Source organism: Trametes versicolor (assembly GCF_000271585.1).
Source record: "Trametes versicolor FP-101664 SS1 unplaced genomic scaffold TRAVEscaffold_11, whole genome shotgun sequence".
NCBI classification, from domain to species: Eukaryota; Fungi; Basidiomycota; class Agaricomycetes; order Polyporales; family Polyporaceae; genus Trametes; species Trametes versicolor.
In genome coordinates, this window is record NW_007360331.1 from 879,476 (window position 1) to 907,004 (window position 27,529).

General features: G+C 61.0%; 10 protein-coding genes across 10 annotated transcripts; 3 read left to right on the forward strand and 7 right to left on the reverse strand.

The window, feature by feature from the left end:
- Nucleotides 1–361: 361 nt before the first annotated feature.
- TRAVEDRAFT_154039 (Myo-inositol-1-phosphate synthase) lies at nucleotides 362–2,372 on the forward strand. The gene is made up of 3 exons (XM_008044823.1): nucleotides 362–669; nucleotides 729–1,854; nucleotides 1,910–2,372. The coding sequence occupies exons 1-3, from the start codon at nucleotides 410–412 to the stop codon at nucleotides 2,192–2,194; spliced, it is 1,671 nt and encodes a 556-aa protein (XP_008043014.1). The 5' UTR covers nucleotides 362–409; the 3' UTR covers nucleotides 2,195–2,372.
- A 2,157-nt stretch (nucleotides 2,373–4,529) lies between these two features.
- Nucleotides 4,530–6,644, reverse strand: TRAVEDRAFT_31247 (NIF-domain-containing protein). The gene is made up of 7 exons (XM_008044433.1): nucleotides 6,198–6,644; nucleotides 6,078–6,143; nucleotides 5,903–6,019; nucleotides 5,741–5,845; nucleotides 5,431–5,689; nucleotides 5,184–5,374; nucleotides 4,530–5,092 (listed from the first exon to the last, which is right to left on the reverse strand). Exons 1-7 carry the CDS (start codon nucleotides 6,525–6,527, stop codon nucleotides 4,811–4,813), a joined length of 1,350 nt encoding a protein of 449 aa, XP_008042624.1. The 5' UTR covers nucleotides 6,528–6,644; the 3' UTR covers nucleotides 4,530–4,810.
- An 846-nt stretch (nucleotides 6,645–7,490) lies between these two features.
- TRAVEDRAFT_39742 (uncharacterized protein) lies at nucleotides 7,491–9,278 on the reverse strand (the record flags this gene model as incomplete). The annotated part of the gene is made up of 13 exons (XM_008044476.1): nucleotides 7,491–7,552; nucleotides 7,607–7,626; nucleotides 7,692–7,804; nucleotides 7,862–7,969; nucleotides 8,020–8,080; nucleotides 8,137–8,138; nucleotides 8,216–8,264; nucleotides 8,336–8,628; nucleotides 8,689–8,773; nucleotides 8,822–8,933; nucleotides 8,993–9,018; nucleotides 9,088–9,130; nucleotides 9,191–9,278. The coding sequence occupies 13 exons, from the start codon at nucleotides 9,276–9,278 to the stop codon at nucleotides 7,491–7,493; spliced, it is 1,062 nt and encodes a 353-aa protein (XP_008042667.1).
- A 722-nt stretch (nucleotides 9,279–10,000) lies between these two features.
- On the reverse strand, nucleotides 10,001–11,838 carry TRAVEDRAFT_51812 (Metallo-hydrolase/oxidoreductase; the record flags this gene model as incomplete). Its single annotated transcript, XM_008044555.1, has 9 exons — nucleotides 10,001–10,130; nucleotides 10,189–10,296; nucleotides 10,356–10,862; nucleotides 10,924–10,940; nucleotides 10,996–11,048; nucleotides 11,103–11,230; nucleotides 11,305–11,429; nucleotides 11,628–11,655; nucleotides 11,717–11,838. The coding sequence occupies 9 exons, from the start codon at nucleotides 11,836–11,838 to the stop codon at nucleotides 10,001–10,003; spliced, it is 1,218 nt and encodes a 405-aa protein (XP_008042746.1).
- Nucleotides 11,839–12,580: 742 nt separating this feature from the next.
- On the reverse strand, nucleotides 12,581–14,228 carry TRAVEDRAFT_51813 (N-acyl-phosphatidylethanolamine-hydrolyzing phospholipase D; the record flags this gene model as incomplete). The annotated part of the gene is made up of 9 exons (XM_008044556.1): nucleotides 12,581–12,707; nucleotides 12,764–12,871; nucleotides 12,929–13,411; nucleotides 13,468–13,484; nucleotides 13,541–13,593; nucleotides 13,657–13,784; nucleotides 13,842–13,966; nucleotides 14,033–14,060; nucleotides 14,107–14,228. 9 exons carry the CDS (start codon nucleotides 14,226–14,228, stop codon nucleotides 12,581–12,583), a joined length of 1,191 nt encoding a protein of 396 aa, XP_008042747.1.
- A 1,004-nt stretch (nucleotides 14,229–15,232) lies between these two features.
- Nucleotides 15,233–16,384, reverse strand: TRAVEDRAFT_104931 (uncharacterized protein; the record flags this gene model as incomplete). The annotated part of the gene is made up of 3 exons (XM_008044824.2): nucleotides 15,233–15,909; nucleotides 15,966–16,163; nucleotides 16,252–16,384. Coding segments are annotated over 3 exons (1,008 nt in total), but the record flags the coding sequence as incomplete, so codon positions are not given.
- Nucleotides 16,385–17,945: 1,561 nt separating this feature from the next.
- Nucleotides 17,946–20,385, forward strand: TRAVEDRAFT_74361 (uncharacterized protein; the record flags this gene model as incomplete). Its single annotated transcript, XM_008044825.1, has 3 exons — nucleotides 17,946–18,268; nucleotides 18,366–19,970; nucleotides 20,021–20,385. The coding sequence occupies exons 1-3, from the start codon at nucleotides 18,058–18,060 to the stop codon at nucleotides 20,383–20,385; spliced, it is 2,181 nt and encodes a 726-aa protein (XP_008043016.1). The 5' UTR covers nucleotides 17,946–18,057.
- A 3,197-nt stretch (nucleotides 20,386–23,582) lies between these two features.
- Nucleotides 23,583–23,846, reverse strand: TRAVEDRAFT_132006 (uncharacterized protein; the record flags this gene model as incomplete). The annotated part of the gene is made up of 2 exons (XM_008044826.1): nucleotides 23,583–23,632; nucleotides 23,684–23,846. Coding segments are annotated over 2 exons (213 nt in total), but the record flags the coding sequence as incomplete, so codon positions are not given.
- A 52-nt stretch (nucleotides 23,847–23,898) lies between these two features.
- Nucleotides 23,899–24,090, reverse strand: TRAVEDRAFT_83869 (uncharacterized protein; the record flags this gene model as incomplete). The annotated part of the gene is made up of 1 exon (XM_008044827.1): nucleotides 23,899–24,090. A coding segment is annotated over one exon (192 nt), but the record flags the coding sequence as incomplete, so codon positions are not given.
- Nucleotides 24,091–25,409: 1,319 nt separating this feature from the next.
- TRAVEDRAFT_132647 (uncharacterized protein) lies at nucleotides 25,410–25,884 on the forward strand (the record flags this gene model as incomplete). The annotated part of the gene is made up of 2 exons (XM_008044828.1): nucleotides 25,410–25,583; nucleotides 25,639–25,884. 2 exons carry the CDS (start codon nucleotides 25,410–25,412, stop codon nucleotides 25,882–25,884), a joined length of 420 nt encoding a protein of 139 aa, XP_008043019.1.
- Nucleotides 25,885–27,529: the final 1,645 nt, after the last annotated feature.

The following is a 27,529-nucleotide window of genomic DNA, read 5'->3' on the forward strand; positions in this document are numbered from 1 at the left end:
TCCGAGCGAGTGTTATCGATACCGCAGTGAGAACATCGTGGTCTGAGAAGGATGTATGCCGGTTGCGGACTGCGACGAGCAGGGGGCGCGGACGGAGTGAGCAGGTTATTAATCGATGAATTTGATCAAACTCGGCGAATCGACGGGCGCCCAAATTGCGAGCGATGCCGACGCGTGCGCTGCGCGCGTAAAGATTGAGCACGTCTTGCCCTCCTCCCCCGCGTATATAAGCCTCCCCGCATCGCTCCCTCTTCGTCCTCACCACCCTTGCACTCCCCCGTGTTGCATGTTCTCTAACCAGCTGCGCAGCTCACACAATCGCCACAGAGGTAACAAGCACACCTGCGGCGACGGTCTAATACTTTGCGTCTAAACTTCCCGAACACCCCCTCGTATAAACAACTCTACTATGTCTTCTATCGCCAACGGAACCGGGGCGAACACGCCCGAGTCTCAGCTCGAGAGTGTCCTCCCCATCCACCCCACTGCTGCGCGTCGGGGCAACCCTATCGTCGTGCAGTCCGACCTCACCTCCTACACCAACGACCACATCGTCTCCAAGTTCACCAACCGTAACGCGGACGTCGCCGTAGTCGAGGGCCAGTACATCGTCACTCCGACCACCAAAGAATATGAGTTCCAGACGGCCCGCAAGGTCGCCAAGACTGGGTACGTTCTCCCGCGTGTCACGACGCGTCGCGCTGTTACTGACGCGTTTTTCCGTGTAGTCTCATGATGGTCGGTTGGGGCGGTAACAACGGCTCGACGCTCTCCGCGACGATCCTCGCCAACCGTCACAACATCATCTGGCGCACCAAGGGCGGTGTCCAGCAGCCCAACTACATCGGCTCGCTCCTCCGCGCGTCGACCGTTCGTCTCGGGTCTGACCCCGCCACGGGCAAGGACATCCACGTCCCCATCTCGGACGTCCTGCCCATGGTCCACCCCAACGACCTGGTTCTCGGCGGCTGGGACATCTCCGGCGCGCGTCTCGACGAAGCCATGAAGCGCGCCCAGGTCCTCGACTACGACCTCCAGCGCCAGGTCGCGCCGCACATGGCCGAGCTCGGCGCTCCCCTCCCCTCCATTTACTACCCGGACTTCATCGCGGCGAACCAAGAGGCTCGCGCGGACAATGTCGTCCCCGGCACCGACAAGCAGGCGCACCTCGAACACCTCCGCGCCGACATCCGCCGCTTCAAGGAGCAGAACGGGCTTGACCGTGTCATCGTCTTCTGGACGGCGAACACGGAGCGCTACAGCGAGATCATCCCGGGCGTGAACGACACCGCGGACAACCTCCTCGCCGCCATCAAAGCGTCGCACCCCGAGGTCTCGCCGTCCACGCTCTTCGCTGTCGCAGCGATCCTCGAGGGCGAGCCGTTCGTGAACGGCGCGCCCCAGAACACGTTCGTGCCGGGCGCCATCCAGCTCGCGGAGCGCAAGCACTCGTTCATCGGCGGCGACGACCTCAAGTCCGGCCAGACGAAGCTCAAGTCGGTCTTCGCCGAGTTCCTCGTGAACGCGGGCATCAAGCCGCTCTCCATCGCGTCGTACAACCACCTCGGCAACAACGACGGGCACAACCTGTCCGCGGAGCCGCAGTTCAAGAGCAAGGAGATCAGCAAGAGCAGCGTCGTCGACGACATGGTCGCCGCGAACCCGCTCCTGTTCGAGCCCGCGCAGCCGGGCGCGCCGAAGGGCTCAAAGGCGGCCAAGGGCGAGCACCCCGACCACATCGTCGTCATCAAGTACGTGCCCGCGGTCGGCGACTCGAAGCGCGCGATCGACGAGTACTACTCGGAGATCTTCTGCGGCGGTCGCTCGACCATCAACATCTTCAACGAATGCGAGGTACGCTGGCTCCTCGCGTCTTTCCCTATGGAAACGTTGCTGACATTTCGTGTAGGACTCGCTCCTCGCGACGCCGCTCATCCTCGACCTCGCGATCCTCGCGGAGCTGCTCACGCGCATCAAGTACCGCGACGCCTCCGCCGGGTCCAAGGCTGACTTCGCGCCGCTGTACCCCATCCTGTCGCTCCTCTCGTACATGCTGAAGGCCCCGCTCGTCAAGCCCGGCACGGACGTCGTCAACTCCCTCAACCGCCAGCGCAACGCGCTCGAGACCTTCCTGAAGGCCTGCATCGGTCTCGAGGGCAGCAGCGACCTCCTCCTCGAGACGCGCATCTGGTAAACGACTCGACGCTGCGGAGGCGCGTGGGTAGAGTTCGGAAGTGCTAGATGAGGTTCAACATCTCCGTTACCTGTCCCTGTTATGTAGATCTGTACGCCGTTCAACCGGCCTGTTCGTTTGTGACCGAGTGTCTCTGTCGAATCAACGTGCTTGGTATAACCTGCGAGCCTTCTTCCCGAAGAACATGCGTGCGTGTGGGCCGAATGTGCTCGTCGTTCAGGGTCTCAGGACCGTGACCGGTCTGTCTCGAAGGTTCAATCAAAGAGACTTGAAGCTTCCATACGTACGCAGGAGCGCCGACGCGTCTGCCTTTTCGGTTGCGTGTGGCTCGTCTGCGCTTTCCCTGGCTTCCCATGAGCGTCCGAATCGCGAGGGTGTGCCGTGCACCCTTGGATGCTTAGAGCATGGGCGCGTTCGTCGCGCGATCATAGCGCAAGGGAAGACTTCCGCGTTGAGAATCCTTCCGCGCCGCCAGCGCAGGGGCGGATTCGTCGTTATCGGTCGCGCGGGGTCGCGCTTCGCGGCCTTTGCGATGTGGTTCGCTGAGTAAGTGTGGGCGACGCGTCGCGACCAGTCGCGACTTGCGCGCCGGCACATGTGCGCGGGGCATCCGCGACAATGGTACGCGCACCCACAAGTGAACGCGCACCGGCAATTAGCTGCATATAGATCGCGCGACTCCGCCGCGCGAGGGGTGCGAGGTCTCGCACGTATTGGGGACACTACCCATGCACGAGGCGCGATATGAACGGGTAATGAGGGTCAGACACTCAGGGCTCGCATCACCTGCGCGGGCAGCTTAAGTTGGGCCCCTGCTTCGCGACTGCTCGCGACCCGCACGGCGCGCCGCGCGATCACCCCGACGCTATCTTGGGGTGACCTGTCAGGGAGCCCCGCGGCCGGGCAGCAGTACAAACACCCGGAGACAGCAGGGAAGTGCATTCTCTTCACCTCCATCTCAGGTGGTGACGAAAACACACTTCTCCGGCTGTCCCCCATCCCCATGCCAGCCTCGGGCTTCCTGACAGCAGAAAAGCCTGCCAGGAAGCAGAGGAGGGGGGGATCTTGACATCGGCTATGCCCTCCATCAGCTCCTGTTCAGTATTTGACAGAGGGCGCTCAGGGGAGGGCAAAAGCCCACCAATCAGATTCCCGCTACTATCCTCGTGCAGATAATCTCCGAAATTGATTATCGGCAGAAGCCCAGGTGTGGGAAAATCCGCAGTATTGTGACGGTGTGATCAGCACGGAATTTCCTGATTTAGGAGCTTCACTCCTCAGAGTCGAAAGGGCGCCCCTGCCCTGTGTTATGCTAACAATGAGGTCAAGGAGCGCTCTAGAAGAAGCTCAGGGTAGTAAATTGCACCATTAGGCGCGTGTCCAGGCTTCTGGGGGTTATAAGGGATGTGGGTATCCATCTCTGTTGTTGATTCGCCCCAATACCCCCAAAAGAAAGCACCCTCTTCCTCATTCATGGCAAAAAAGAAGAATCAGCTCAGTGCTGATGCCAGAGCTCTCCGCAATGGTATTCAAGTCACTGATATACATCCCTGTGACGAGTACTGATTTATGACCTGCCTTTCTCAGCACTCTACCCTCCAGGAGATTCACTGGACTTCCCCTCATCTGAGAGGAAGGAGGCTGTTCATCAGGCTATTTTGAAATTACCAGGAAGCTCCTGGTACAATAGTCACAGGCACCTCACCTGGTGCTCAGGCCGAGAGAAGACGATCCGGAATGCCAATCAGAAGTTAGCTCAGTCTGTGGTGCCAGCAATTGAAAGTGAGTGGTGTGTGTTGCACTGCTAGTTTTAGGCAGTGGCACTGACGGAATTTTGGATAGACTTCCTGCAGACTCATTTGGTCCACACCCCCAACCCGCCCTTCTCGGTCCTCCAACAGTGGGCAGCTGCTAATGGTGTGGGCGTCAGCATCATTGCTGGCATTCTCGATACCATGATGCCAGCACCGATGACTCACTCAGGCCCTGTGCATGAGGGCAGCACCAGCTCTGACATGGTGAGTGCTCTTACATGGAATCAGAGTGCCTTAGACTGTGGTGGGAGCGCATGAGCATAACACACTCATGTGCACTGTTCAGCAAGAGACTACCTCATCCATACACACAGCAGCGGTGGGGCCCCCTATGCCAGCAGCATCCAACAGCGGACTGGCTGTTGCTGGGCCAGTGTGGTTGCCCAACATGCATGCCCACGGGATGGACGGTCACAACACCAGTTTCAGCAACTACAATCACGAGAGCAAACTCCAGGCCAGTGTCTACACCTCGTGGTCCACGCCGGGTGGTGACAGCACCGACGACCCGTGGAGTGCGGGAGAAGGCGGCCCGCTTCCGGTATACCAGCAAGGCCCCGGCGCACCGTACTTTCGCATCGGAGATGAGTAGAGGATGCACACGGAACCATGGGCACTGTTGGGCGGAATGATATCGAGGGGGGAATCGTCTACGGAGTGATGATTCGATTAGTATTAACGTTTGTATCGTAAAAGCTAGTCGGCGCCCGAGCATCGATCGTCGCGTTCTGCTACCACGAACGAGAGAGCCGTCGCGAGTGTCCGCGCCGCACCGCCACCGCGCGTAGGAACAGACGTCCGCCTACTTCGCCGCGCTGGGGCCCGTGGTCGACGGCGACTCGGTCGTCTTCGGCGCGATCTGCTGCGAGGCCTGGCCTGGCGGAGGCGGAGGCGTCACCATCGCCTGCATCGCGCCCCAGATGGTGCTCGGCATCTCGCGCGCCATTGCCTCCTGCTCCTCCTTGAGCATCTTGTCGAAGTTGTCTTTGTTCGCGCGCAGGTACTCCTGCTCCTCTTTGAAGTGCTGTTGCGCCTCGAGCCGCTTCTGCTCGAGGTACGTGAGCGGGACGGGGGACGCGACGGCCTGAATAGGGGAGGGGTTAGCGAGCCGCGTCGAGTGGCCGCGCGCGTGCGAGCGCGCGCAAATAAACGAGCAAGAGGCACGCGCGACATACCTGCTCCGAGCCGCCGAAGAGGCTGCTGAGCGTCAGCCCGCCGCGTGAGAGTCCCTTGCGGCTATGCTCCCACTCCTCGAGATGTCGCTGCTTCATCTCAGCCTCCTTCTTCGCGAACTCGATCGGGATGTCCTTGCCCTCGTACGCTTGCAGCACAGGGCGCACATCAGGCGTCCTGAAAATCGCGATCGCTGCGTGCGGGGAGGGGTGTCAGGCTAGGCGACAGAGGGCGGGCAGGTGAACATACACTCGAGGAAGGGGATGACAGCGATCAGACCGCGGTCCTTCGGGTCGCCGGTCCACTTGGGCAGGATGACCGCATTTTCGGGGTTCGGGGTGACGTGCTCCGGGTGCGTGTCGAGCAGGACGACCTTGGACAGGTCGCGGTTCAGGTACTTGAGATCCTTAACCGGCTGGCCTTTTTCGGATCGGCAGGCGTCGCGGAAGAGCCGGTGCATGATGTAAAACTGATATGGGTCCAGCTTGTCGATGATGGGCATGGCGGTCTGCAAGAGAGCTCAGCACTGCGCCAAAACGAACACAGGGAAACGTCGTACGTAGTGGAACTGGGTGGTGAAGACAACGATTTCGTAGAATTGGGAGAGATAGCCTAGGAAGTAGTCCACGCCGGGACGCTTGGCTGTTCGCCATCCGTGTTGCCGCTATAAAAGCGACTGTCAATCTCGATGCTCAACGCCGTGAATTGGATATATACATACATCCCATGTCGATGTGACGAGGAGGTCATCTACTGAAACGAGAAGTGTGTACGGCCGGTACAGATGACCCTGCATTGGCGGAGGAAGGAGCTCAGGCCAGAGGGGCTCTGTGAAGGTCTACAGATCACCATGTCCGCTCAGCACCCTGTAGAAGGGATTGGCACGGCATGCTCACATCGAATATGCCCGTGAACCGTAGCTTTGTCCGCTCCCAGCGCGACTGGGGCGCGTCCTCGGCAGTCTGAAAGAGCGTGAGCATATACCGCCTTTATCTCAGGCCTCGCTCAGTGCGCACCCATCGTCTCGCCCTCAGCTCATCTTCGTCTAGCGGCGACCCCATCTGCCATGTCGCTACACCCGCGCCAACCAAGAGCATAGCCAGGGACACGCGGCCGAGGAACCGCCGTCGCCGCTCGATACTCGACAGCGAATCCTTTGACGAGCGCGCGCCCGTGCGCTCTTGCTTGGCATCCTCCGCCGAGGGGTCAAAATCTAGACTCGGAACGATCTGCGAGCTAGGAACCGCCTTCGGGGCCTCGGCAGGAATCTCGCTGGCAGGAGGAGGAGCCTGGGGTGGAGGGGGCGGCGGAGGGTTGGCGGGCCTCCGTGGCGGCTTGGAGGCCATGCATCGTACTGAGCGGTACGCAACGCTGCGCGCCGCCGTTGACCTGAACGCTGCCTGCAGCATCGCGCGAGTGGGAGGAATAAAGCAGATGGGAAAGCGAGATGACCTCGGACTGCAGTGGGCGAGAGCAAGCACGAAGCGCTCATGCGCATCTCTGGTCATTTTTGGGCGCCAATCGCTGGCCATGTAGTCGCTCCGACAGCAGACGCTCTTGGTTGCTCTCGGACGGCGACAACGACGGAGGCGGTCGTCTCTTGTGCCCACCGTGATGGTCTGCTCGATCGACAGCGCTCTTTGAGACGTCGGCGAGCAAGACTGGAGTGCTGCAGCAAGGATGATCCCACGTCAATTCTCTGGACATTTCCTTCCTAGTGCGAGGGTTCGAGAGTCCTCGCATAAGCACCACCGCGTTCCTCTCGACCCTCAAGACGCGTGTACGCAGTCCAGGGAGACGGGGGGTATCTCTTTCATCCTTTCCATCAGGTGAGCTGTCAATGCCATTTTTTGCATGTGTGTGAGGCAGGCTCGGACGTGGAAGCTCGCCGGCCGGCTGGCCCAGTGCGCGGGATGCACGCCCGGCGTCGCCAGCTTGACGGCGTTCACGTCTGTCCTTGACGTTAGCTAGATTTCTGCGCTCCCGACGCGCGACTTCCTCTCGAGTGTGGATAGATTTTCCGCTTGCTAACAATTGTGCGGTTCAGTAGTCATCGAGCCTTCTGTGATAGTGGACTTCCATCCACGTCTCATTTATGAGGATGCGCATTTAGCGCCGTGTCCCGTTGGAGTGGTATTAGCTACTCCACGGCCACAGTCCTCGCACAACCTTGCTCATTATCATACGCTGAGGAGGAGGCTTAGCTCGAAGGATAGTATTGGCCAGTGAGTAATGCTGCTTGGTTTCTTTCGTTACGACAATCTGGTGGCTAGGCACCATGTCCTGTACACACTAGGAACCTGCACTGTTCACCAAATCGTGTCTGCGAGGACATTGGCGACGTCCTGTCCCCAGATGTCCTGGGCCGCACCTGGGGAGAGATTGTCAATTTGTCTCTCACATATACGAGAGAGTGTGGACTCACTCGACGAATGGTAGTTGTTTCTAGGTGACATTCGATAACGGTGAGTTCATATTATTCTAAATTGCGCGAACACGCTGATGCTCACCCCCAGAAGTCGCCTGTACCACCGAACGATGTAGCGTCCACGAATCCGTACTTAGTCGGGTTGTCCAACACAGTCCCGAAGGCCGTGTTGGAATCCCACTCCCAGGTACTGACCTGCTCGCCCGAGAGGTGTCAGCGAATCACCTCATGCTCGTCGAGGAGCGAACGTACGCCAGTGTGGGAAGCTTTGAACGCAGCGACGCGCGCGGAGAGCTTCGAGTTATAGCCCGCGATCACTTGCTTCTCAAGCGCTTGCGCGGAGGCGGCTTGTGCTAACATCTATCTGAGGTTTAGTCCCGCGGGGACAGCAAGTCGTACACGAAACCTACCAGCGGCGACCTGTCGACGGGAGGGACGTTGATGAAAAGGAAGTTCCTCGCGCCGACGTTGCTAGACATGGGCGGTCAGTGCTCGTTGTCCCTGGCTAGTTCTACGAGGGTACTCACTACTATGCAGATCGCATGATACGCAGAAACGCGAGGCTGTTCAGCTATCAGCGAGAACCCGATAGGCGTCGTTACTTACGAGCTCCTCAACCTGACCGAAGTACGAATCGAGGAGGCTGTCCGAGAACCTACGTCCTCCACGCATCAGCTTCAAACCCTACCGTCGTCCGCCTCGCGCGCAGCGATCGCCACTACTCACGCGTCACGGTCGCCACTCAGGTAGTAGCTGTTGCCGATATCGTTGATCCCAATCCACACCGAGAACAGCGAGTTCGCGCTCGTCCACGGCGCGTTCGCAGGCTTCTTCGCGGCCCCGCCGAGGAACTGGTTCACCTGGTCGATGAGCGACAGCACCGTCGGCTCGTATGGCTGCACGAGCGACGCGTTGATCGTCGCGCCGCCGTACGCGTAGTTCCACGTCAGGATGAGCGACTTGTTGTGCACCACGGTGTCGACGTCGATCCAGTTCGTGCCTCCGACCGCGGTGAAGCCCTAGCGCGCGGATGAACTCTGGCCGAACCGGAGCACTGGAGGGAGCCCGGGGCTACTTACAGGGTACGGCGGGTTTCCGAGCGGGTTTCCCGGCTGCGGCGGGGTGCTCGCCGGGTCGAAGTCGGTTTGCGTGTACGAATCGCCGCTGATCAATTGAGTGTTCTCTCGACTGTAGCCAGGTTCAAATACTCACAAGCTAAACCAGAAGTTCGCCTTCTCAATTCCGGGCGGGGCGGTCGTCGGCGCCGTGGTCGCGCTCGTCGTGGTCGGCGCGGGCGCGGCCCCCGGGATACACTGGCTGTAGTCTGGTACGGGCGCGTCGGGCTCAATATATGCACTCGTAAACCCACGAAAATGCGCTTACAGGCGTTTTGCACAACGCAGGATGCTCTAGATGCGCATCAACCATTGAACCGGTGAGCACCATCGCGCGAAATGCAGAGGCGGCCGACGACTGACCCAGAAGCGCAGGTAGTCAATCCCGTCCATCCAATACCGCCGCCTTCATCGCAGTTAGCGAGCACGTCCCCCGAAAGCGCAACTAGACGTCGCGAAGACTCACACTGGGCCCACACGGGCTGCTGCGCCGACACCACACGCACGAACACCACCGTCGCCGCGAACACCGTCAATCCGAGCTTCGAGAACATGCCGTTCGAGTCTCTTGTCGTTTTCCGCTTGTTGCGTGTCGCAGGTCCCGCAGGCGCGATGGGCGAGCACCCCGCGCCCGCGCCCGTATACATACCGTGCTGGAAGATGCTCGGTCGAACGGCCGCGCGCACGCGGGCAATTATCGGCTGGCTGCGTCTATACAGGCGGTCCCGTCGTCGTCCCGTGGACGGTCCCGAGCGCATGCACGTTGGGAGGTCGGGGGTGGCCGCTGCCGGAAATTTGCCGCTGGGGCGCGTGTGTCGCTGCATTGGTGGGCGGGAGCGGTGCGGGCGAGTCTAATGGGCACCGATGTGCCGGAGACTCGTTCGCGAGCCGCGGCTGGGGGCGCGGGCGGGCCGGACGGACGAGCACATGTGCTCATCGCGGCCTTGGAACCTTGTCATGTCCAGCAGGGAAGTCGACCTTGACGGTGCAAGTTCGGGACCGTACGGGTATGGGTAGGCCAATGCTTGTCTCCCAACGATTCAGTGGAAGTCACGGGCACCTCATTCCTCATGGTGTGATCTCTCTATGAGCCGAACTCGACTTTACCATGCATGGACAACCACAGAACATTACAACATCACATTATGCTACGCATCTACCAAGAAACCGGAAGCCCATGTCTAATCTGTCCTCATGTCCCTCAGAACATTGTCCAACCACGCGGACTCCCACCTCAAGGCCTCATCCTATGGCCCCTTCCCTACCGTTCACGTCATCATACCACCGCCGTAGTCTCCCCGAGCCCACAGATTTCGAACGCGCCCTCGTCCAGCCCTCCAAGCACCCGCGCCTGCTTCAACAGCTCGGGCGGCTCCATCGTCGGTTCCGTCGTCAATATCCACGTCCTTCAAACACCAGCGCGTCAGCTACAACTGCGAACAAGGAAGGAGAGGGGGTACACACCCCCAATGCATCGCAAGCGCCTTCTTCGCGCGCACGTCCTTGAAGATCTCTACCGCGTCCGCGGGCGATGCGTGCAGATTCGACCACATCGCGCGCGGCGCGTACGCCCTACACCACGCTACACTCAGCAAACGCTCTCCTACGCGCACGGAGAGAGGGAGACGCACCCGATGGGCAGCAAAGCCAAATCAAACGGCCCGAGCTTCTCGCCGACCTCCTTGAACGCAGGACAGCGCGGCGCCATCTCCTCGTCCTCGCCCGCCCACACCGTGCGGTACCCCGTGTCGCCCGCGAAATACAGCTTCTTCGCCTCGCGCACTGTCTCCCCTTCCCCAACACTGGCGGGGGCGGGGAGGACCTCCTCGACGGCCCACGACGCCCAGAGCGTGCGCCAGCGGTCGAACGGGCTGCGGTTCGCCGTGTGCTGCGAGGGCGTGCATGTCACTACGAACGGCGCTTCCACGCTCTCGCTCGCGCCCTTCGACGTGGAGGCGGAGGAGGCGGAGGAGGCGGAGGGGAGCGCGGCGGTGACGGTCGCGGCGTCCCACCAGTCGAAGATGTGGATGTGCGTGTCGGCGATGCCGATGGAGCGCAGGTGGTCGCGGTTCCCGAGGGGGGCGAAGATGTGCGGTTTGTGTGCGGCGTAGACGGTACGGAGGGTTGGGAAGTCCATGCTGTGTGACGATGGGTGTTAGTGTCAGCGACCCATGGGCCCGGGGCAAGAGGAGGGCTCACTGGTCGTAGTGATTATGCTGGAGTGCGCGCGTCAGTGGCGGGCCAAGGCGATTGGGGAGGCGCGCAACTTACCGAGATGCAGATCGCGTCGACCGCGGGTATGTCTTCCGCCGGGCAGGGAGTGGCTATATGCGCGTTAGCTCACAGTATCACACTGTTAGAGCACGGAGGATACTCACGAAGCAGCCGCTCAGGCCCAATCCATTGCACCGGCGAACAGCGGTGCGACAACACGGGGTCGAAAAGGATACGAGGACCGCGCGCGGCCGCGGCGGGCGTCGGGAGCTCGACGAGGAAGCACGCGTGTCTATACCGGGCGGACGCGGCTATGTCAGCACTCCGCACTAATAGGGCCCGCGGCGAGGGAAGAGGCACGCGTACCCTAGCCATGTTGCCTTGAGGCCATTCGCAGCGAACGCGGCGGCCCAGTCGGGCGTGCGTGAGGGGATGCGCGAGGAGAGGTCGGCCGGGGGCTTTGGGGAGTTTCTTGCCTGGTCCCAGAAGAACTGTGAACGGGAGAGATGTGGTCAGCATTTTTGACCTGGAATGCATGGTTGAGATCGCAGGTCCGAAGGTGAGCGCCACCGCGCGCGCAAGCTGTTCGCGCGCGACTGGCGAGCACACTATCCTGCCAACGAACAGCACAGCGATAGTCCATGGTATAGCTCTCCATCTCCACGTACGCCGAGAAGAAAGAAACTCACATGGAGGAACTGCCCAAATGTTTGATTCCTGCGCAAGGTGAGCGAGCGTCAGCGCGCGCGCGCCATGTGGCGGTGAACAAGAAACACACCTAAACGATGGCCAAGGGTTCGTGAATCGCGTCTGCGTGTCGTCCAGATGGTGCGCAGGTCTCTTCTCGTGGACCGCCTTCCGCTCCTCCACGGTGGTGGTCGCACGCGTCGCAGTACTCATCGTAGCTACTCGGATCGAGGTGTTAGAGTGTACAGCCCGAGTCTTCAGGCTAGCAAGCGTCGATGTCGCCAAGAAACGCGCGCGCGGGTTCGTAGTCCGGTGGACACGGTAGAGGGCGAAGGATGCGGTTGTGGACATAGGAGGGCTACGCGGGTGCGGAAGCTTTATAGGTCGTGCATGGTGTGTACGGGCTGCGGGTGTGCCGCCGTATACCGATCGGGAGTCCCACTTAAACCAGATCCGGCGCAGAGTTACGTCGCTCTTCCGGCGGACCATCGCGCATAGCACGTATGAGGATGCGAGTATGTACACGCGTCCGGCGCGGCATGCGTCCCCTGCGGTCTGTTCGCACTCGTACGCGTCAGAGGAGGGAGCGAACGGTCCGAGCGTCCCAGCGCAGACTGTAGAGTGCCCAGCGCGGCGAGGAAGTGACGTGGGAGAGGTTTCGGGTAGATGCCACCAGAGCTAAGGGCAGCTGAAGTGTCGGTAGGACACCCGTACCGCAGCGTCCAAGTACGCGTGCAGAACTCAACTAGCTGTGTTAGGTGACCGAGGGCTGCGGATAGAATCCTCGAGGCTCTGCTGTTGAGTGCAACGCATATATGAATGGCCAACAAACTTTGCGATCCATCTATCGGGGAGTGTGCCCTGTTCATCCTCACGCCCCCATATTGAGTTCGCGGCCGGCTCACCGCGCGGGTCTACATCCAATGTCATAGCGACTTCCTCGCCCTCCACACCATCATACCACCACGGTCTCCCCAAGCCCGCAGACGTCAAACGTGCCCGTGCTCAGTCCCGCCTTCGCGCACGCCTGCCTCAGTAGCTCAGGCGGCTCCATCGTCGGCTCGCTCGTCAGCGTCCACGTCCTACGCAACGCGAGTCAGCCACAAGCACGAAAAGATCGGGCGGAACAGCAACGTACCCCCAGTGCATCGCGAGCGCCCGCTTCGCGCGCACGTCCTTGAAGATCTCCACCGCGTCCGCGGGCGATGCGTGCATGTTTGACCACATCGAGCGCGGCGCGTAGGCACTGTACCACTGGTTCAACAAGCACCCTTCGACATGAAAATGGGGAAGGAACGCGCACCCGATGGGCAACAACGCCAAGTCGAACGGCCCAAGCCGCTCGCCGACTTCCGCGAACGCAGGACAACACGGAAGCTTGCTCTCGTCCTCCCCCTCCCGGATCGTCCGGTACCCCGTGTCGCCCGCAAAATACACCTTCCGCGGCTCGCGCGCCCTTACACCCAAGTCCGCCGCCGACTCCAAATTGGGGAAGACCTCCTCGACAGCCCACGACGACCACAACGTATGCCAGCGGTCGAACGTCCCGCGATTCGCCGTATGCTGCGAGGGCGTGCACGTGACCGCGAACGACGCGTGCACGGCTTGGGCTGCGTAGGCGGCGGAGGGGAGCGCGGCGGTGACGGTCGCGGCGTCCCACCAGTCGAGGATGTGGATGTGCGCGTCGGCGATGCCGAGGGAGCGGAGGTGGGCGCGGTTCCCGAGGGGGGCGAAGATGTGGGGTGTGTGGGCGGTGTAGATTGTGCGGAGGGTCGGGACGTCCATACTATACGACCGGGGGCGTTAGTGTCAGTTTTGGGGGAGCGCGGGAGGACAGCTCACTGATCATAGTGGTTATGCTCACGAGGCACGCGTCAGTCTTCAAAAGTAAAGGCAGTCCGGGCGCGCAACTCACTGATATACAGATCGCGTCGACCTCCGGGATGTCTTCCGCCGCGCAGGGGGTCGCTGAATGCGCATCGAGTTCTGAGCACAGGCCGCCACCGTCGCCAAAGCACGCAGCACACTCACGAAGAAGACGCCCCGGGCCAGCCCACTGCACTGGGGAGCACCGGTGCGACAGCACGGGGTCGAACAGGATGCGCGGGCCGCGCGCGGCCCCAGGCGGCGTCGGGAGCTCGACGAGGAAGCATGCGTGTCTACGTGAACGCGGCCATGTCAGTACGCGCGCTCAGGGAGAGAGGGGGCATACATACCCTAGCCACGTCGCTTTGATGCCACTGGATGCGTTCACGGGGGCCCAGTCGGGTGTCCGTGAGGGGATGAGTGTGGAGAGGTCGGGCGGGGGCTTCGGGAAGCCGAAGAGTTGCTCCCAGAAAAACTGCACGTAGAAGAACAGTCAGCGCTCAGGCCCCTGCTGTTGGTGGTCGAAAAAGGGGAGACTTACGCCAAGGAACTGCGCAGTTGTGTGATTTCTGTGCGAGGTGAGCACGAGCGTGGGGCGGTGGGCCGGATACGCACCTGAAAGACGGCCAAGGGTTCGTGAACCGTGTTTCCGTGTCGTTGAGGTGGTGAGCGGGTCTCTTCTCATGATGTATCTTCCGCTCGACCACGGTGCTCGTCGCGCGCCTTCCTGTGCTCATTGGTGCTGGTCGTTCGGCGACGTTCAAGTGTGGGTCCGAGTCCTTAGGGTCTGTTGAAAACCTGAAGGCGAAATAGAGGTAGGGTGGTGGAGACGGTAAGGGATGAATGTCGAAAGTTGAGGAGGAAGGAGGGCTACGCGCAGGGCGGGTGTTTATACTAACAGGTCATGTAAGACATAGTTGCGGGTTCACGTACTCCGATCGGGCGTTCCATCTAACTGGGATTCGGCGAGGAGTTACGTCGCTGCCGCGAGTATAGGGTTTATGCACCCAGACGCGCGTTCGCCATGGCATCTCATGCGGTTTTCACCCTCCTATGAACTGCTGACTAGGATGAGGTTGTGTTGGGTGACCATGGGCTGTGGATCCAGTCCTCGTGGGCCATCCGTACACGCATACTCTGTCCCAGCAAAACATAATCAGTGATAGGCGTTACGCAGTGCGGGAACGCACCCGCATGCTTTGAAACCATCTTCACGCGAGTCCCGGGTCGGGGAGTACAGTTTGCACGGATCTGGAGGAACATTGAGCGAAGAGGTACAACCGATTGTCCTGGCTGACCTGCGGAATCTGTGTAAATAACAGGTTCAGCACTACCTCCCGCACTGCATCCGCGCGCTGACAATCCGCCACGGCATAACAAGCCAACCAAACGCATACAACAAACACAAGCATATATTCAAGTACCATGAGCATCGAGCTGCGCGCCGCCCAGGCGGCGACCGTGTGGATACAACACATATAAGACAGACAGACAGACAGACAACAGCGAGAAGCTTCGGAGGATACAGCATGCGGCGACTGGCGCCGCAGAGCGCGAGCGACGTCTACGTGCAGCGCGTTAAGCATAACGATAGGGAGACTCTAGATCCGGAGCGGGGAGTAGGACAGGACAGTGTGGAGAGCGGAGGTGGGAGTGTGGGCCAGCGGGGGGGAGAGCGCTGTAGCGGAATCTTCAGCGAGAGAGGCGAGCGTGCGGCAGGACGGCCGCGCGCTGCAACCGCTCAGTGCCAGCGGCGGCGCTTGTGCGCACCAAAGACCGAGCGCGGCATGTCCGCGCGCTTCGAGCTCGTGCTGAACGAGACCGTCATCGCCTTCGCGTTGAGGTACCCGTCGACGACGCTGCGGGTCACCGCGCTCTGCGTGAAGTCCCAGCCCGTGTACCGCTGGATCGCGATGCTGTCCGTCTGCACGTCGAAGATGACGCCGTACGTGACCTTCTCCGTCGTCGGCCGCGCGAAGAAGCTCACGCCGCTGCCCGTCGCGCCCTTGGGCGAGTAGATCTCCGAGATCGCCTGGTTCGGGTTCGCGCCGTCCGCGGCGAGCGTCTCGAGGATGTCGAGCTCGCCGCACCCCCCAGGGCCGACCCCGCGGCAGTTGCAGCCGTACTGCGCGGCGCGCACAATCTGCGCGTTGAGCGCCCAGATCGCGGGCACCTTGGTGGCGTCGGACGAGGTCGGCATGTCGAACTCGAAGACGAAGAACTTGCTGCCCGCCCAACCGTGGTTCGCGGTGCCGCGCGAGAAGCCGGTGCATGGGTCCGAGGAAGTGCACGCGGCGCCGGTCATGATGTTGATCTCGTGCGTCTCGTCGAGCGCGCCCTTCGCGAGCTGCGCGTTCGCGGACTTCGCGGACGCCGTCCAGTCACCGCTCGCGTAGGACTGGCTGGAACCAGCGCAGACTAGGGCGCGTATCATCAGCACGTTGCACCGGTGGCGAGAAGGTGGCGAGACGTACTGGACCACTCGCCGCTCTCCTGGCCGCCCATGTTGTTCATGAACACGAGGTTCGAGGGCTCCTGGTCGGCGGCCCACGAGCTGACCTGCTTCCAGGTTGCGGAGCTCGAGTTCGTCGGCTGGTAGACGGCGATGTTGTACAAGTTGAGCGGGCCACGGAAAGCGACGGTCATCTCATCGTCAAACGGTGCGAGGTTCCCTGCAAAGATGGGTAAAAATAGGACGTCAACGCTGTCCTGCAATTTGTCCATCTGCCTTTAGGTCAGAGGTGGCGAGAGGGCACTCACCGGTGATCTGCTTGGGCTGGGTGACGCAGAACGGGTTCGCGTCGCACGTGGGGAAAGTGCCTGGGAGGATGTTCGTGACCTCGTTGTACGAGCCCGAGCCGCCGACGTTCGTGTACTTGAGGGCGCTGAGCGCGCCCGACGTCGAGGTGGAGGCGAGGTTGTTCGGCTTGACCTGCGCGGCACAGCGGCGGGCCTCCGCGAGTACGGCGGCCATGGTGAGGAATGCGATGGAGAGACGCATGGTGTGTTAGGTTATGATATGTCGTGGGGAAGGGGTGATTGGTCGTCGGGTTGAAAGAGCGCGCGACGAGAGCGAGTGTGGGGTGAGTGAGCGTCGGTGAACGAGTGTCGTGTCGGCTAGAGACGTCCGAGGGCGCAAGAGGGCCAAAGGAAGGTGAGTCTAGCGTCAGAACCTGGAGAGGGAGGGAAGAGGGACGGGGGGAGGTCGGGGAGGAAGACAAGGTCGATCGGACTCTTTTCACCGCTCGTTGAGATTTGAAACGTGACCGCAGCGAAGGAACCGCGAACGGCCGGGATCGCGCGTGGCTGCTCCACCTTGGCCACGAGCCGCGGCATCACCAATATGCTAAATGCGTCACGACCTACCAAACGCCTGCGAACCGAGAGAAAAGACATGAACTCGAGGAAGAAGAGAGTCGGTACCCTGGGCACCGAGAAGGGTCATTCTGTCAACCTCTTCATTATGCAAAATTGAAAGAACGATGTGCACGAGGTCTGATGGTCGCCATTCACGCGGCAGGGCGTCAGAATCATTCTCTCGTGGTGCATACCGTGCTGAGTTCAACGAGTAGCAAACAGCCTCAAAATGAAGACCGTAGCTGTTGTGAACACGTTCCACACCTCGAGAGCATTTCAGCAGACGAGACATACCTTTCCAAGGCGACCTTGCCAGGTCAAGGGTTTGACACGCCGGAACAGACAGGTATCCTCCAGGCTCACCGTCGCGCTCGCTGGTGATGCACACCTCAACGTCAAGTCAAGGGACAGCGTAGAGAAGTGCAGGCAGTATTCGAGATGGGGACGCTATGGTCATGCAAGATCTGACCGAGGGGGTCATGCGGAGCAGTCGAAGTGAGGGAGTGAGAGCAACTCTGATCGGACGGCGGGAGCTCGTCCTTAGGTAGAAGAATGCGCGGCCCCTGGGGCGGGTCCTTCGCGGTAAGCTGAAGACATGTGGGCACGTGTCTGTATCGTCGGCGACAAGGGTAGGGGTGGATGAGGGAAGCAGACTAGCAGGCGTCGCGACTCGGGTTTACGGGGCCTGCTCACTTGCTATGTTCTCAGGTGACCACGCCCGGCTCTGCTCTTCATACATCGCGAACCGCTCTTGTAGTGCATAGAGCCCGTCGAGAGACGGAGATGAGGTCGTACTAGCGGAATGTGCACGGCGACGGCAAGGTTCGCGCGCATGAAGGCGGCCGGTTGTTCATTTGGTGGACATTGCGGGCGCGGTGGTCAGCACGCATAGAAGGCCAGGGAAGTGGACGATGGTGCAGGTCGAGCTGAAGGTCGTGGTGGTCGAGAGACACGACGGAAGACGCCCCCACGCGAGCCTCTCCCCGAGCAATGAGCGTGACTGCGAGATCATAACGGACGTGACTGTGTGTGACTACCGCGTTGTGGCGTCGAGATAGACGCGCGCGTCGATCGTCTGCTCCGCGCTCTCTCCAGACGGCCGTGTCGTCTTCTTGCTGTATCCATTCTTTGCTTTCTTCTTCGGGGCCTCTGTTTTGCACGACCTGTGTGGCCCGGCACACTGACCTTCAGCACTTTTCAGCATTTAACATGGCTACGACTGCGCCAGCAGCCCCGGAGGTAGCCCCTGGCAAGCCGCGAATATGGAGCTGCAACTGGAACTGGTGCCCGAGGACTTTCCGCCAGAGCAGCGACCTCGCGAGGCACTTGGAGGATACACACTTCAACAACATTGTTGCAGTCAAGAAACGCTACTGGGACGACTATCTGCGGTCCGTGGAGGGACAGAGCGGCGCTACAGGTGAGTTCAGTTACATCATCCGAGCGTTTGGGGCGGCTTGCGGACGCTCGGGAGGTGTATGCTCTTCATTGACGATGGAACTGACACGCCCGCACAGACAGTTTCATGGCCGACATACCATCCCATTCGACCATCGAATCCACCAGCACCGACATCGCTTCCACTCAAGCGTCACCAGTCGCCCTCAACGCTACAATAGAGCGCTCTCCCCCTTCTCCCCACACTCCGCCACAACCCAAACCACAAATCCCGCGCAACATTCACCGCGCCCGCTCTGGCTCACAACAAGCCACCGCCGCTAGCCAACCGTCCCCGGTCAGCAACAGCACACAAGAGCGCCTGTCCCCTCCGCCGCCCAGCACCCCGCTCCAGCCCAAACCGCAGATCCCACGGAACATTACCCGCGCCCGCTCCGGATCGCAACAGAACCCCGCAGCCGCCCACCTCTCCCCCACACACGGAAATGCGTCCCCCACACGCCCACTCGCCGACACCAGCCCACACGTCCACGTCCACGAACCGCCGTCGAGCTCGCCCGACTCGGACGCGCGCGCTGCGAAGCGCAGGCGCACGACGTCCTTCGCGGGCTACACTGCGCAGTCCTCGCCGATGAGCACCCCCTCGGTTTCCTCTATGCCGCCCTCGCCACCGCTCTCAAACATGATCACGGACGCGCTCAACGCGTCCGCGCGCAACAACGCAGGCACGGGCACACTCTCCCCGAGCCCCGGCAAGCCGCGCAGCAGCGGGTCGAGCCGCAGCCCGCACGTCCCCATCCCGCGCCGCACGACACTGGGCCTTGGCGCGGTGTCCCCGACCCCAGGGTCGAGCTCGCTGGTGGATGTCCTCAACTCGGGAAACCGGGGGACTACGTCGCCTATCCCGCGGTTCGGTGCAGGGTCGGCGTTCCGCGCACATGCTAGCATACGAAGTTCTGCGTCCGTGCAGGCTGTCGAGGACGCGCTTACGCAGGACCTTGGGCTGAGTGCGGCCACGTCGCCCGCGCGGTCGCAGCCCTATTCGCAAGGACGCTCGCAGCTGGGCGAGAGCGCGCAGTATCCGGGTCAGGGCAACAGCAGCCAGACGCTGTCGCGGTCGGAACGCGCGATGCAGTCGTCTTCGCAGGAGAGCGCCGAGTACCAGGCTTACCACGGCTCGCATGCTGTCGAGTCCGACCCTCAGTCGCAGGCGCACTCCCCGGAGTCGCTATCTGCGCGTTCACGACCAGTGGCTTCTCAGTCTCCGGTGGTGCCAACCTCATCCTCGCCCGCGAAGCCGCAGATCCCGCGCACCAACCGTGCGCAGCCCCCATTCCAATCGCAATCGCAATCTCAATCACCATCTAAGCCCCCCTCACAAACCGCGCCCGTTCCCATCCCGCGGCGTACACTCCGGAGCCGGTCAAAGACCCCAGCGCCCGCTCCTGTGCCTTCCCCTACACGCTCTCAACACGGTCCGTACGCCGAGCTGGTAGAGGCACTAGTAAGGGCACACGACCCGGCCAGCCACCAGCCTCGAACGACGCGCAGCCGCGCCTCGTCTGCATCTACCGCAAACGACCCTCCCCCACCCAAGAAGGGGAGGCGCGCGGGGTCGAAACCGCCGTCGACTGGGCCTGTGCGGAGGAGCAGCCGCGCGCGGTCGAAGCCGCCTTCTACCGGACCTGCCACGGGAGCAGGGAGGGAGCAAGGATTCCCGAGAGGTACGTGTATGCGCTTGTTTTTCGTAGTGTTGGTATTTACAGCCCCGCAGGTCTCCCGGTCGTCGCAGAGCAGCCGGACGACGAAGGCGCCCCGCCGTCCCAGCCACAGCAGTCCCAGTCCCAGTCGCTGTCCCCGAACCACATCCGCTCGGGCACGCTGTACGTGCCGATCCCGCGGCGCACGCGCGCGCGCTCTAACACGCAGACGCAGTCGCAGACGGAGCCATTACCGAGGGGCCCGGTGCCGATGAAGCGCGAGCCGTCCCCTGCGCGAGGTGCTGGTGGGAGCCAGAGCCAGAGCCAGGACACGGACTCGCAGGAGTCGAGGCCGGGGTATGTGGAGGGGTATGGGTTCGACATGGGCTCGCTCGTGCTGCAGACGCAGGCGCCGTACAAGTGGAGCCAGAGTCCGTGAGGTTTGTTGCCCGTACTAGTGGGCTTCGCGTCACGCATACACCAATGTATCATAGTAGTGCTTGCATTTGTATAAATACATAGTTTGTGTGGCTTTGTGGTTTGTGGCTATAGCAGATACAGGACAGGTGTCAGGAAGCACGATAACATGTACACGGAATACAGAGCAGAGATGAGTGGGGGTTTGTATGTGGTATAGAACACGAGTACGCGAGAGCGAGGGAACGTTCGGATGCAGCGAAACAGCATATGTACAGGGGAAGATAGAGCAAGACAACTCGAGCACGGGCATGGTGCAAGCATATACAGCGAAAAATCCGACACGACACAACACGCGAGATCGTAAGCAAACAGCGACTGTTCAGACAGACTCGACAGAGCATCAACCGTTTTCAATAACAGTAGACAAGATACCCTCAAAGCAAGCACTTTCTTTCGCAACGACGAGATCGACTGTCAATATCCAACACTCCTCAGGCTCACTCACCACGGGCCATTCGAGATGCTCCCCCACCCGTTCGCCGTGCTCGCCGCGACGGACCGCACGTCGTCGTCGTCCGCAGCGGGGGCCGCAAGCGCATTCGCCTCGTCCTCCTCGTCCATCTCGTCCGCCCACGTGCGCCCCGGGCGAGTCGGCGCCGCCGCGCTCGGCGGGCGCCCCCACTTGCCGTCGTCGCTTGGCGCGACCGGGGGCTCGTCGTCCCCAGCCACGCTGCGCGTGCCCACGCTCCAGCTGCCGTGGTTGCGGGCGACAGACGACGCGGAGACGGAGGGCGCCTTGCCCCAATTGCCCCAGGCGCGCTGATCCTGAGCCCCCTTTGGCTGGGCACCGCCGCTGACGCTGCGCGCGGACTCGCTCCAGCTGTCGTTGTTGCGCTGCACGGAGGAGGCAGAGATGGAGGGGGCCTTTCCCCAGGCCCCTTCAGCGCGAGGTGCCGCAGGGCTTGCCTTGCCTTTGCCTTTCCCCTTCGCCTTTCCCTTGCCCTTGTCTTTCGGCAGCGCTGCGTCCTTGTCGTCGTGGTCGTCTCCCGCGACGCTGGTAGCAGGCGCACTCCAGCTCTCGTTGTTTCGCTGGACGGAAGACGCAGAGATGGAGGGTGCCTTGCCCCATCCGTTCCACGCAGGCTTGGGGGCCGGAGCCGTGACGGCAGGTGTTGCAGTACCACGAGAGTTCTTCGATGCGGGCGCCGCGGCGGCCCACGGACCTTCCGAGATATTGCCCCAGCCGCTCCCCTCGGATTGCACGCCGTCTGATTTTGCGTGCGACGGGGTAGGAGTCGGCGGCGCAGGAGCCACCAGTCCGCCCGAGGACGGCCCACGCTGGAGATGAAGAGGCATCGGCTTCGTAGAGCTGGGAGACGGCGGCGGCGCGCCCGCCTTGAGATGCGGGGGCGGGGCGCGGGCGGGCGTCACAGGCGCACTCGGGCGGAGGTGCGGGGGGCGCTGGCGGACAGGGCCTGCAGGGGGCGCAGGCGACGCGGTGCGGCTGGAGCCCGACGAGGCTATGTCCTCAGGGTCCTCGGCGAGTGCTTTCTTGGCCTTCTTCTTCGCGTTCTTCTCGTATCTCGCCTGCCGCTCTGCACGCTCCTTTTCGAGCTCCTGGCGCCGCTTCTCGCGTTTACGCTCGCGCTCGCGCGCAGCGTAGAAGAGGCAGATGCCCTTACTGCACACGACGTTGTGCTCGGGGCATAGCTCGGGGTTGTTCTCGGTTTCGTCGTCGTCATCGAAGTCCTCGTCGTCGTCCGCGACATTGAGTGCGCTACCCTTTCCGCCTCCGCCTTCCTTCGGGACGAATACAGCGTCGGCCCGTGGCATGAGCCGGATGTCAAACTCGGCTGGAGGGGCGTCCCCGGCGACAGATCCGCCGTTCACGCTGTAGTAAACGTCGTCGTCGAAATCGTCCAAGTTGAACTCGGCGAACGCCCTTTCGAGGCGTTCCTCAGCAACTATGGCCTCCTGACGAGTGTCACCGCCCGACGGGGTCACCGGCGGGACGTCGTCACTACTCGAGCTGCTGGGACTGGACAGTGTTTCCGGTGGGGAAGCCGACCGCTGGGACGGCGGCTCACCCCACGTGCTGCCGCCTGCATTGGAGCGTTGCGACGATCCAGAGGACGAGCTGCCGCTCATGATGCCAACGGGCAATCCCGGCGGGGAGAGAGGCATGTTGACATTATTCCCTGCAGAGTGCGCAGTGTGTAAGTGCTGCTCCGAGTCGTGGGGATATGGACCTACAAGCATTGCGGGCAATGGGCTGGGGAGCGCCATCACTTCGACCACTGCTGGATGATGACGTGCGAGAGGCTGCAGGCGGGGTACCTGCGGCAGAGCCCGTGGAAGCAGTAGCCGTCATGGGAGGTGGTCCCCTTGTTCTGGCAGTGACGACCCGTGGCATGTTCGGCGTGTTCTGGCGCTCCTTCCACCTCTGCCACTCTGGTGTCCCGACTGTGCGTGAATGTTAGCAACTCATGATATTCGCGCGAAAGATAGGTGAAGCAACGAGTTCAGTAAAAAAAAAACAGTCGGAAAAGTGTTCCAAGTCCTACTATTCTGCCCTTTCGCGCATGCAACACATTCTCTGCCCATCGCACGATGTGCGCGGCCCCTTCAATATCTACGATGAAAGAGAGCACGAAACATATTCCTCTACTCGCGCGCAGGGAACACACGGTGTGCGACCGTCGACGCGCAATGCATCTTTTTGTGTGCGAGTATCGGGGCAATCAAGTCCTCCCCACAGCATACAGGTCCTGCGTCGCAGCGCGCGCGGCGTCCATCCTTGAAAATGGCATGCGTAACTTCGTTATTTAGCGCTACCCAAGGCGTGTACTCGCGACGCTGACCGCGCCCACCTACTAAGTGCGTTGCGGTAGCGTCGTGTGCTGCAAATTGGCAATAGGCGGCCTCTCCCACATTGCCGAAAAAGCATGATAGTAAACGTCAGAATATTCCTCCAACTCTTACTCTTACTGGAGTCAAGGTTCGTATATACTCGAGAGATAGGGAGCACGCACCGACTGGACTAGGCTCCGGCGGGGGCGGCGGGAAGTTGCTCCGTGGAAGAGGCCGGCACAGCGGGCTGTGTATGACGTTCCTCTCCCTCGGCACGTCGCAATAGTACGTCGCAGGGTAAGGCGACACGAACTTGGATGCACTAGGAGGAACTGAGCTTAGCTCGAAATGCGATCGAGCTGCGCCTTACGCTCTGCTCCTGAACCACTTGTCTTCAACGTCTACGCGTTTCCACCCTGCGCACCCTCGTTACAACATGATCGACGCGTCAATCCCACTGGGCTCACCATTCTTCTGTACGTCTCGATCGGTGCTGTACGTGCAGTAGAACACCTTCGACACGTACCGGCCTTCGTCCCTGGGGTCAACCAGGAACTCTGACCACCTGTGTTCGCCCAGGAGACGCTTGAAGTCCGGAAAGGACTCGTCGATCTCGATGATCACGCTCCCGGGAGACTAGCGGTAGCATGGACGCGTCCAGCAACGATTCTCGAGGGACTGTGATGCATCGGCGTACCGTGGGCTTGTGGTAGAACGCACGCAGGAACTCAGGGCCCGTGCATGCTCCGATCCACCGCGAGAACTCCATGCGGTGTTGCGCGAGCTCCATGTTTGGATGAGGAGGGTATGGACCGACGACGGTGAGGTACTTCGCATCGTCGAACATCTCCGGTGTCTTTGCTCGCTTGGGCATCTTTGCGATGTTCGTAGAGAAGAGGCAACAGCACTCAGTCAAGAGGGCGTCGCCGAGGTATATATGGAAGAAATTATGGCTGCGGCAGAGTGTCGCGATGGGGGTGCGGAGGAAGGTGCGTTCGACAAGCCATATACTGATCAAGTAGACGCGAGGTAAGTATCCTAATATGAGAAGAAGCCCGAGCTAATCCAAATTGCTTACCAGTTACTGATTGCCCTTTCTATTCGGGCTCGGCTGTTACTATCCTTCTTCTATCACCTGCGAAAACCGTTAGTGTTCCTCTTCCTCTCTCCGGGCCCCCTTAACAAGATCACCTTCGTCTGCGAGACAAGCGAAAATCCCTTCTCGCAGTCTGCAGCCAGCTTTCCAGTTAAATTGCAACGGTGGCTCCGCAGGATCTTAGGTCAGAACTGGAACCACTTCCTGATGCTGCATGGTATCGTACTGCGGTAATTCCTGGAGCAAGACCGTACGCGGTCTGGCACGGGAACGCGAAGTTCATTTCGGCCCTCGAACCCATCTGTCATCAGTGCCCACCGAGCTATGTAATCGAGAGATACTCGGACCCTCTCGGACCTCAGCTGCGGCGGTGATCAGGTCAGCCAGCTATTTTGCGAGATGCCAACGAAGGTCGTTCCGCTAATGATGCGTTCAGATCAGAAGCGTACGGTGTGCTGCAGCTTGCGATACAGGAAATTTGCGTCATACCGCAACAACACCGCAGTTGAAACTCTCACCGTTGGTTCAGCGGCTCTCCTCGCTGCAGGACTCGTGAAAAGTGCATATGTGTCGCACCTGAAGCATATCCGGTCCACGCGCTCTCCTCTCTTCAACCGAGGGGTAGCATCAAGCATGTTGTGGTTAAGCACAAAGCGGTCTGAGCGTACCATACCCCCGAGTGGCTCACCTGCCTCTTCGAGATATATCATTGTTCATGCTGAGTTGAGTGGCACAACTAATTGCCAGTCCGACGCTTACCGCTTCTTCAACCCCGCTTACCCTTCCAAACTCCTAACAAAGCTGTTTCATCCATCGCGGAGTTCACATTCAACGGTCTTGTGGACTTCCGTTGCAGACCGAGATTCACACCGCACTCGCTTTGACCACGCCCTCAACCTTTCGTGGAGGGGCCTTGTCGCTGTCACCATGGACCCTTTGCACCGGCCGCAAACACGCTGCTTGGTTCTGACATGCACAATGCGGTGGCGGCAGCGGCAGCAGTATAACAGCCAGCCTCGCGGTGGTGCCCCCTGCTGCAGCCCCCTTTCAAAGAGCAGACCACCGACAGCAAGCCAACGCCACCGCCCTCGACCGCCATGGTAAAACGTGCACCGACTCCCCCGCCCGCCGACGACACGCGGTTCTTCACGGTGATGAACCCGTACCCGCAGCAGCCGTACATCGCGCCGCAAGATACGAAAACCTTTGCTCGATGGATCGCGTGCGTTATCGGCCAGGAGCATTTCCTTGCTTTCTATCATAAGCCCAAGGTACCGTGTTTACCCATTTGCTGTCGAAATACGGTAGACTGATTGTGGCGTGTAGTCCCCCAATGTAGTCGTCATTGAGACCTCAAAGTTCGGGCCCGACTTTGACCGCCTGATGGGAGAGCATCGCTGGAGCGAGTTCTTGCGCGGTCCTTCCAACGCCTCAGGACAGGAGACGTCCTCTATATTCCCTTGCACGCTGACCACGCAGCGCGCCGTGGCGAAGTCTGGTAAGCAACATTCTGTCTTTGTCGATGCGCGACGACTAACTCATACCTTGCGTTACAGGATGGGTCTGCCGTGACGTTACTCCCAGTTTGTTCAAGGAGTGGTCTCCCGCTGCGAAGGAAAGGTGAGCTACACAACTAAATTGTCGACTTGTGTCCCTCGCTCAACTCCCTGTGCAGCCCTTTCACCTATCCGTACCCGCCTTCCCGCCATTGCGACCCCCCAGTCGAGGACGTTACGCGCAGCCCGCTCTGCCGCCCCATTCCTCGACGGCCCGAGGCTGAAGCACCTTCTAGCACAGCCCAGTTTTTCGCCTCACGCCGCGCCGCGGCCCCCGAGAGCGCATCGTCCTCTTCCGAAGATCTACTGGCGGCCTCCATGTCCTCAGATGGCGTCTCGGACTTCCTGATCGCGCGCGACCGCTTCATTCCCGCCATTCACGGCAGCGACATCCCCAAGGCGGGCCTAGTCGTCATCCGCCCGACGGCTGGGCCGCCCGCTCCGCTCCCCACGGCAGACACGAGCGCCAGCGACGACGACGACGAGGCAGAGAAGGGCCTGTGCAGCGCGCACGGCGTGCTGTGTGTGAGCGGCATCTGCATGGAGTGCGCGGCGCGCAAGCGCGAGGCGAAGCTTGCCGAGCGGGCGCTCGAGCGCGGCGCGGGGCGCGGGCGTGGGTGGGGCCAAATGTCTGAACGCGAGCCTCGTAAGGAACACGCGGGCATGCGCAGAGGTGACCGCCAGCCAATAGACAGGGCTGCGGCTCTACCCCGCCATTTGAAGGCCGCGGGCGCAGGTGGGAAGCTGGACGACGGTCCGCGCTCGCGGGTGCGCGACGATATCCGTGTGGAGATGGCGAACCGGGCGCATACGGGCACGCAGGGCGCGATATCCGTGGCGTCGAGCGGGACGCGTGCGCTGCCTCCGCACCTGGGCAAGGTCTCGAGTGACACCCGTAAGACGGTGAAACCCCGCACTCCTGCTTTCGCCTCCTCGGTTTCAGACACCTCCTCTGCGGCTATGTCTACTTCAGCGCCCTCCGACGATGGTCTCTCCGAGTCCAGTCGCACCTCTGAGCTTTCTTCCTTCGAACCGAGCTCGGAGGACGCAAGCCTGATGCCATTCCGACCCACCGCTGTCTTCAGTGCTCCGCCCATTCACCCCCCTGGACTCCGCATCCCGGATGCTCAACGAGGGGTGAGTCGCCCCTGGGGCCCACGAGCAGCCATTTCCGAAGAAGACACCGAGTCAGTCGCCACGGAGACGCACGTCGCCCTCGAGAACGCCTGGAAGCAAGTCCGCGCGACGCGCGCAAGTCCACTCAAGCAAGCCGACAAGGCCAAGGCAGTGCCATCGCCGGCACCTGCGGCGGTTCGCGACTCATGGGACGACGACTCCAGCGAAGACGAAGACTCGGAGCCTTTCTGAGTGAATCCGTGCATGCCCTGGGCAGTGCTAAGTACCGCATTCTTTACTTGCAATCTCCCTCGTATATAGTATATGCTCACGACCTTTACGCAATATCATGTACAACTAGCTATTCCACGTAGTGCAAATATCAAGAGCAATATTGTGGATGAACGCGGCCGGGTTCTTGGGTATGTGTATTCAGCATCCACGACGCGTCACGTACCACTCGTAAGTACTCTCAGCCCTCAGCCGGACATTTCTATCCAGCTCAGCTATAGAGGTATAGGTCACGAGCTTTCCTGCCAGCCGTG